Source organism: Triticum aestivum, chromosome 2D, assembly GCF_018294505.1.
Source record: "Triticum aestivum cultivar Chinese Spring chromosome 2D, IWGSC CS RefSeq v2.1, whole genome shotgun sequence".
NCBI lineage: Eukaryota > Viridiplantae > Streptophyta > Magnoliopsida > Poales > Poaceae > Triticum > Triticum aestivum.
In genome coordinates, this window is record NC_057799.1 from 236,211,995 (window position 1) to 236,221,618 (window position 9,624).

Below are 9,624 nucleotides of genomic sequence, written 5' to 3' on the forward strand. Positions count from 1 at the left end.
TCGCGGCCTGCGGTCCACTCCGCCGTCACCTCGCGTCGACTTCTCGTGGTATGCGCCGCGCCACCTCCCTTGGCGCAGGAACGACATCGTCTGCGCCGGTCTTCGTCACGCTGTCGGGTTCCTCGCCTACTTCGAGCACCGCCGCCGCGCTACTAACCTAGCCACCGTCGCCACTACCTCCGTAGCCGCCGCCACCCATCCATCCCCTTCATCTCCGTCCACGCACCAGCCTGTCGCCAGTGTCGTCGTCATCTACCCCGACCATTTCGTCTACTCCGACCACCGTTGGTGACATCGGCCCCGTGCCAATGGACGGCGCAATCGTCGTCGAGTTCTTCTCTGTAGGCCCCTCCGACTTCTCCGACATGGCGTACAGCTCGTGCAGGTCCCTCGTCTACGCATGCCCAGTGCTGGCAACACCGATGTGTGCCTTCGTCCACGACGTGTCCCTGGGCCTAGCAAGCCTGGCGCAACACTTCGTCAACTTGGTTTTCGTCCGTCTACGCATGCTCGGTGTTGGCAACACCGACGTGTGCCTTCGTCCACGATGTGTCTCCGGGCTTGGCAAACCGGCGCGACGCATCGTCAACAACATCTTCTTCCCGGCGCACCACTCCTTCGACACCACTACGCCCATGACTAACTCGGTGCCTCCTTGCGCCCGCGGCTCCATGGCAACTTCCTCGACACCGGCTACCCCGACTCGACATAGACCACAGTATTCTTCGCACGGCTACCTCAACTACGACTACACCACCCACGCACTCGGCTACCTCGACAAACGGCACAAAGGGCTGCCGCGTTGCTTGAGCAACCTCGTCGGTTTCCACTCCAGCCATAACTTCGGCGATGCATCGACCGTTACGACTGTGTGTGGGGGAGGGGGGGACTGTGTGTGTGGGGCGGGGGGGGGGGGGGGAGGGTGTCCATCGGCTTCCCTTCGGATTCTTCTCCAGTCTCACTGTCTGCGTCGCTACCATTGTGACTACGGGGGATGTTGAGTATCATTGTTATTTAGAAACTATTGGATAGCGTAGGATTTATTCTACCTTGCCTTATACTCCAAGATGACTTTGTACTCCTATATATATATATGTCCACGAGGCTCGAGAAATACAACAATGATTCCACCAATCTCTATCCCTTCTAACAACATTAATCCCTTGAGTATTTTGTTATTAAGCATCGAAAGCCACAAGGGCACTAGATGCACTTACAATTCTTTTTACTCTCCACATGTAGTAAAGCAAAGAGTATGTCATCTACCCATCCTGTATATCGTGTGTCCCTGTTTATTTGTGTTCTAGATCTACTGATGTGATGTCCCCTCGACTATAAATTCCACATACTCCAAATATCGCAATCGCAATTAAGACCAGACGTCATCAACAAGGAGCATAAGAGTTCATATAAAAAAACTGGCTATAATAGGCACATAAAGTATAAGATCACTGGTAATGGTGTGGGTATCTTCCCAGACAAAACTCATGCACTACTCAGGATAATTGTGGAAAATGTGCAATATGACATCAATCATTCCAATGACGGGCTAAGGTTTAACTGAACATACACGCTGCCTGATATATTCCTATATGCCACTTAGACACCTGGTTGCCAATTGTAAGATAGGAACATGCGATGTGCAAATGTGTCACGGCTAAAAAAAAGGCAGCACCAAATCTAATGCTCAAACAAGATTTATAGAAATCACTGTTGACAATCACCTATAACCCTGAAACCTATAGTTTGGGCATTCTGGCTTCGGTGATTGCAAGGTTTAACTTGTTTGCAACATTTGAACCTTCCCGGAGGCCTTCTCGCTGTGATCGACAACGAGCTTCTTTCGAATGGCTAATAGCTCCTCTCCAGCACCACAGATGTAGGCTGCTGTTCGCCTGCCAGAAAGAGTTGCTCCTTCCATGCTGTCAATGTAGTCCTACAAAAACAATAAAGGAGGTCATGATTTTGGTCACATTTACTATTTCCTAACGACGTGTATCATCCAATGTTGCAAGCATTCCTCTGTTTAAAATTGACTCCACAAATTACTGAGAATTTGAACGCAACTTGTCTGCTTTGGCGGTCAGGACTATGTCAATGCTTCAGGTGTACTGTACCTGTTTCGTGTAAGAGCCAGACAAGAAGAAATTTTTAACTGGTGTCTTCTGGTCAGGTCTAAATGGATCATTTCCAGGAGCCTCACGGTACAAGGATTGTCCGATCTTTACCACACTGGACCATGTAACTTCCAAGCCTCGGGCTGATGGAAACAAATCTAAGACCTGCGCAAAATTTTAAATGCATTAGCATCGAGGGGACAATAGAATCAACAGAAGCGCTAAGGAGTATTAGTATTAGGGTTCAGCTCTCCTGCAGGGATCCCTGAACGCATTACTGTGCAGGGCCAATCAACGGACGACACATGTCCTGATAAGCCCCACCTCTCAAAAACATATATTTTTTCCTTTCCTGTATCTTCTATTGATGTGCCATCTTCTCGTTATCTCCTTTGGCTTGACTCGACAGGTTTTAAAGACTCTTCATGCTACGACGACATTCCCAAGAAGCGGATTTTGAATTTTCATTTTTCTTCTTCTAGTGTTACACTTCAAATGCATACGCTTTGCATTTGGGCAGGGGGGGGGGGCTAAGGAGTATTAGGTCGTTGCGTTTCCTTTTCCTTGTACCCCAAGTCTTGTGTAATATACATACACGCCTCTTGGGCTATGAAATAGAGATAAGTTGCATCCATAACAAGAAGCACAATAAAATCACATTCTACGGAACTGCTTTAAAATGAGGCCATGCTTAGATATTGGTAATAGAAATCATCTGCATCAACCAATTATAGTGATCCTTTCACCAACAAATTATGTACAAACCCACCTGTTTTTCAACCTTGCTAATAATCTCCTCATTTGGCAATGGCATGTACGGATCACCTGGAGTTAGCACAGCTCTGCAAATAAAGCAAACACGCGAGGTGAATTTATTTGCAGAAAGATAAGCCGGTCCAATGCATGAAGTTTAGAAGTTATACTGCACAAATCACCAACTAAACTGCCAGATTATGTAAACATAAATCAGAGTTTCAAAACGTCAAACAGTTAACTTTGTTAAGAGTGCTGGATGGTAGCCTTACTGGATCAGGGAACCTTGTCCTTCAATGTAGTAGTCAGCAGGAGATGACAGTGCAAGGTCTGAAAAACAGGAGAAGTCTGCATCTGGAGTATAGAGTAGATTATCCAAGCCAACTGCTTTTTGGAGTTGTCTAAATCAAAGATAAGAAAAGCATCACTCGGCAAGGGATTTGCTTTTGCACAGGCATATTTTAGCAGAGATAAATGTACTCTTCCTGAAAACATCAGGGATGTGCCAGAAATATTAATTGGTCTAATATAAATTAAAAACAAAGAAGTAACAAAGAGCCCCAGGGTTGGAATTACCTTGATTTCTCCAAGTCTTGGACTTCAGTAACCCATCCATTGTAGCGAAGCTGAACAGTGACTACAGGAACACCATCTAACTTGTATATATTGTCAAACATATCCCATTCCCTCCATTCCGATGGTAATAGTCTTTTGATCCCTGGGACATCACAAGCTGCACCCAACAAAAGGTGAAACATCAATTTTATGCTTGAAAGGTTGGGAGTCAATCAACAAAAGAAATGCTGATAAGAAAAATAACCTGCAACATATGCATCTGCTTTGATTATCTCACTACTTGTAGCCTACAATGCCCAGATGTAGCAATATGTTAGTGAGAGTACTAACAGAAGTTCCGGAACAGTGCATAAATACCTTTGATGATCTAGCACTAATCTTGCTACGTAGACGAAAAGCTAACCTTAGAGACGAGAAAACCTTTCACATAGGTCTCTCCATCGGGTGACTTATCGTAGAGAACCTCTCGGCATCCCCACCTCAAGTGAAACCTGAAGGATTTTGTTATAATATAAAAAGAAATGGTCACACTGCAATATTTATTACATAGACAATTGAAGAGTATTATTGGTCTCGTTAACATACCTACCACCCCTGTCTGTTATGTACTTCTTTATTGGGCCACTTAAGTAAACATCAGGTGAGCCCTTTAGCATGCGCAACAAAGATGCCTCTGTCTTTGTGGCAAACAGGGTGAAAATAGTAAGCATGCATCGAGCACTGATATTATCACAGTCGATGAAACCAAGAGCATAAGCAACAGGATCCCACATTCTTGTGATGCTCTCTCGAGTACCACCTCTAGACATGAACCAATCAGTGAAACTTACCTGAAAAAGTGTATATACAACTCTATATTTAGATTTAGGAATCAGCTACAACTGAGTTATGCTGGGGAAAAACTTAAAGGAATTGTTCTGAAGTCCCATACATGCATGCTAGACTAAACAGTTTGCAAGGAAGATGAAATAAAAGCAAGTGCACAAGGAACCCACTATCCGAATTTAAAATATATAGCATATATGCACAGTACTAATGACACTGACAAAAAGAAGAGCAATTCTTACATCATCCAAGTCCCGTACTTGTTGCAATGCACCGTCTGGATCAAGAAGAGCTCGAACAACTGGGCTTAGGGCGAGAGCAATTGCATTCCTTGCCTTATCATAAACCTGCAACACAATTTAAATATAAACAATTAAACCATCTGACAAAGCAATATCCAGCAAATTAAAGCGACGGGCAAAGTTGACAAGACTTCCAGTGCTTATTTTGCGCTCACGCTTATAGAATCTTTCACTTGTTACAAGTTCAGACAGAAAATTCAGATCTCAATAAACCTGAACATAGGGCGGTCATGAATTAGGTATATACTATTTAAGGTATTTGCACAAATAGGCAGTTGTGAGGACTTTGCGATGCTTTGATTATCCATAAGACAGAAGAATAACAGAACACACAAATTGTACTCCCTCTGTAACTTAATAGAAGACGTTTTTGACACTGTCATAGTGTCAAAAAACGTCTTATATTATCTTACGGAGGGAGTAACAAACTGTACTGTATCTGAAATTAGCATGAGCTGCAAGCTATTTATTTTCAAAGGGAATAGCTTGCTGCAGTTAACAGAGTGATCAACTGTAACTGCTTTCGAGAAATATTTGCCCATAGTTCGGCGGATTGCATTGTGACCTAATGAAAAGGGAGTGCTGAGGTGCCCGATTACTACTTTCACAAAATAGTGCCATGGGCTGAAAAGATATGCTTTCAGATGAACTTCAGAAGATGTTCAGAGGGAATAACATACAAAACTACAGTTAAGTTGCAGATTCAAATAGAGAGATACTGCAAGAATCATGGGCACGATATTAATAAAGTACAAGGCAAAAATGTTACAATAAGTTGCAACGTGTAATTACAAACTGTAAGGGAAACAAATTGCAAAGCCAAATTACTTCATATGATTTTATTGTTCTGTGTGGTAGTAGCAAATGAAATTCTGAAGTGATTACCTTGAGTTGATTGGTTCTTAGAAATGCTTGGATACCATGTAATGGAGCTCCCACAGGGAACCGAAAATCAAGTTCTACACAGAAAAGCGAGCGCTATGAAAACCTCCAAAAATTAAGTAAATGTGAATATGCATAGCAAATATGAGTTCAGCTGGTTTGGCCAATAAAGTACAAAATATGGCACAAAGCTAGCAAAACATACATCATTTGCATTTGAAGTTCAGAATTCAACTATACTAACAACAAATTGGAACATTATAGTTTTCAATTATATTACAAAAACTCGAAAGTAGTCAAGAATGAGTTTAACATTACGCCCTAAGACCATGTTTCCTCCTACGATAGTTAGGTACTTCAGTATATGATAAATAAACATACCACCAACAATGCCCCCTTTATTTACAAAAGTATGGGTATGTTCCTTGACTAGTAGATTATTATCAGCCCCAACCTGAAATACAAAATATCAAATTTCACCAACAATTAATACTGTTAAGTGAGGACAATATTGCACATGTACCAGTCACACAGCCGCACAACAAAATTTACATGCTTCATACAGACAAAAGGATTCTCCATGCGATAAGCTAAATTTATTTAACTCTGAAGTATACAGACCCAATTCCAAACTTTTCAGGTTATAATATCTCAATCATGTCCATAGCTGCTTTTTTTGGCAAGGAATCTCCATAGCTACTCAAGGTAGTCAATAGTAAAAACACACTCCGCACTGGTTGTTTCTCCAACAATCCAAGAGTAAAAGAACAGTACCTTCTTCATGAGGCGGAAAAGATTGCTGTAACAACCAAAGAAGACATGCAGCCCCATCTCGATATGGTTCCCTTGCTTGTCGACAAAAGAACCAACCTTGCCGCCAATAAAAGTTCGGGAGTCATACAGATCAACCTGCAAAAGTCAAGAAACCAATTTTGGCAGTGTTACAATGACACTGCTTTTCCTGGAGGAACACGATTTCACATTGCTGAAGGCAGCAAATCAGCAAACCTCATGTCCCTGGTCCAAGAGCTCTACTGCGGTGGACATGCCGGCGAGGCCGGCACCTATGATGGCGACCTTGAGCTTCGGGCCCCTGTAGTGCTCAGGCTCCGGCGGGAACAGTCCTTTCGGTGCTGTGGCAGACAGAAAAGGCAAAATACGCAAATCAAGATTTCTTCCAGTCAATGGCACTAGGGTGAGGTTGTTGAGAACCGAAATGGGACCAACTAAAAACACATGGTCTGCATACAACTGATCCATGAATTCAGCAATATAGGATTAGCTAATAGCCGATTGCAGCCACAACTCTGACCAAATTAGGCTGTGTAAAAGCTCATAACGGTTTAATTAACTCATTCCTCGGCTACACCAGTTCTCCAATAAGTTCCTTAGTGGATATGGCACTCCGGGTCAAAGCTTTTGAACCCAAGAGGAACTAATGACATACAGAAGGAATTCAAATATTTAGGTGCCAGAGAAGTCCCAATTCTCGATTCCATCCACAACTCCGCCCAAAAATTACAGTGCTGTGGGGACTCACTGATTTGGCAGTATGAATTTAAAGGGGAGTACACCACTGGATCATTATATAGTATCATCAACTTTAGAGGGATCTAGCCTATCTTTATTCCCTCTATTTGGTCCATTGTTGTTCCTCCGAGGGTTCAAATCTTCATGTGGCCCCTCTCCCACAACAAACTAATGACTAACAATAATCTTAGCAAGAGAGGGATTGAAAAACCTCCAGAATGTGCTCTTTGTGCATAGCAAGAATCTATTAAGCATTTTTTTTATTGTATTGTGGTAAAACAGATTTGGAGGTACATTTCCAGTTTCTTTTCTTGTGAATTACTCACATAAGAACCATATCACCCTGAACTCTGTTTGTGTCTGTGTATTATGGAGCATATGGAAATATAGAAATTCCCATGTCTTTGATAATGCTCTATGGATCGACATGAAACAGATATGGTGGCTTATTCTGGTGAAGATAAAAAAAGGATGATTCTTTTCAAGGAGGGGCCTCTGTTGAATATGGAGGACTTTGCTCAGATGATCTCTTTTATTATCCTCAAGGCCCCCTTCCAGCTGACAGTGGAAGTAAGATATCCTGACAGAAACACTGTGAGTGTTTTCAGTCAAGCACTACTTACCAAACTATCACTGGGAGGTGCCTCTCGGATAGATGAAGCTATCTCGGCACCAGCACCACCTCCAAGGAGACCTGGACTCAGCCAGATCACCCCTCTGGAGCTACCCCTCTCCCCGATCCGGTCACTAAGGAAAATCAGAGCCAAAGAACTTTACTGCGCTCAAAGTTCACAAGGATGAACTAATTCGCCTTATCTATGCCATTCCGATACCAAAACAGGGATTAAATACTCAAAGAGACGTCCTCACCGTTGATGGCCATGTCGGAGACCTTGCTGTCGAGCGAGCATCGAACCGCACCGGCGGCCGCCGCGCGCTGGCAGGACAGCCCGCGGCGCCGGCCGACTACGAGGGCCGAGACTAGCGCGCACGACGTGGCGGCCATGGCCGTGGCCTCGTGATGCAAAAGCAGTACAAAACACGAGGAGGAGTGAGGGACGGAGCCGGGAAGATGGAGCCACTGGGCGAGGAATAGTATAAATTGTGTGAGCGTGGAGAGGAGGAACCGATGAAGATGGGAAGGGAAAGCACAAATTTGTTTGGAAGGCGAAGATGCCGTCGAGTTGGGGATTTGTCGTGTGGCCACAGCCTCGTGGACGTGCCACCATCGTCCACCGGTGCGGTTTGAGTGGATTACTACCATGAAGACGCGCGTGCCCATCCCTCAGAAAACAAATATAAAATACTTCACCCGTTGCAAAATAAATATCTTAACTTTATACTAACTTTAATATAATAAGTGGCAACAACAGCTTGATATCTTTGGTACGAAAGGAGAAATTGACCCATGGTGAAAATACCCAAAATGCAGCTCAAATAAGTCTAGCCGTGAGGGACTTGCCGCCAACTTCATTATATCATGTAGTCCGAAACCTGTGCGGAAAGTGTCCGGTTGGGTGAAACCAAGATATGGCTATGTCAAACTAAATGTTGATACGGGATTTAACAGTGACACACTGGAGGGTTCAGTCTTCGCAGTCATGCGGGATCATAGCGTGCAGTTTGTTGCTGCTGCTAACGAAAAATTGATACTCTCTTTATTCTTTATTTATTTTATACCGAGAAAAATTGATACTCTCTGTAAAGAAATATAAGATCGTTTATTAGTTATCTAAACGCTCTTATATTTCTTTACGAAGGAAGTACTTGTTTTGATTCATTTACAGTCGAGGTAATAGCTGTCCGATTTGGTATGAACCTTGCATGCATCATGGGTTGTAGCAAAGTTGAAATATGTTCAGATAATGTAGTCATCACCGAAGCTCTGAAAGAGGGTAGTTCTACCTCTGTTGCTAGTGCAATCTTTGATGATTGCTACTTTATGTTCTTAGATTTTATCCATGTAATCTATAACCACTGTTTTAGAGAAAGTAATCAAGTAGCTTATGAATTAGCTAGGTTAGCTAAGTTTTCTCCCCCTGAATTATGGATGGATTCAGCCCCTAGTGCGATCATCCCAATGATTGTATATGAAGCTACGATCCTGACACATGAATAAAAGGGGGAGTTTATTGTAACAACTCTAATACAATAAGTTGAGACACTTATTTTGGGATGGAGGGAGTATTAGGTAAAATGTGGATAGTAAAAACATTTCGTAAAATTCGGACCATCGCAAGGAAATTTAAAAAAAAAACCTTAGCAAGCCAGCATTTCTGTAGACATAATGCCTCTGCACAAAAAATGTGAATTTATTTCCGGAAAGAAATAAATCATCTCACGGATTAACGGAAGATACCAAAACAAATTGATGTAGATCAGGCCCTAGCATGCAAAATCACATGATTTATTGAAGTAGCTGAGGCAATAGTAACTTATATATCCTCCATTTCTGATGGGTAAGCAGCGAATTTTACTTTTTTTTTCATTAGAAATGTTGATGGTATTAGCATAGTTGCACACGAGAGGAACAATGTGCAAATTGCTCATATATGTAGGAGGGATATTAAATTGATAGACCCAATTGAATTTTTCATACAACTCTAAACACTAATGCAAATTATTTTTAGGGGAGTGCT

At 42.7% G+C, this 9,624-nt stretch overlaps 1 protein-coding gene across 1 annotated transcript; it reads right to left on the reverse strand.

The window, feature by feature from the left end:
* Positions 1-1,455: 1,455 nt before the first annotated feature.
* Positions 1,456-8,181, reverse strand: LOC123052650 (zeta-carotene desaturase, chloroplastic/chromoplastic). The gene is made up of 14 exons (XM_044475957.1): positions 7,856-8,181; positions 6,464-6,588; positions 6,230-6,364; positions 5,837-5,909; positions 5,459-5,532; positions 4,514-4,618; positions 4,032-4,276; positions 3,850-3,937; positions 3,691-3,733; positions 3,447-3,603; positions 3,143-3,271; positions 2,887-2,959; positions 2,118-2,282; positions 1,456-1,936 (listed from the first exon to the last, which is right to left on the reverse strand). Exons 1-14 carry the CDS (start codon positions 7,989-7,991, stop codon positions 1,778-1,780), a joined length of 1,707 nt encoding a protein of 568 aa, XP_044331892.1. The 5' UTR covers positions 7,992-8,181; the 3' UTR covers positions 1,456-1,777.
* Positions 8,182-9,624: the final 1,443 nt, after the last annotated feature.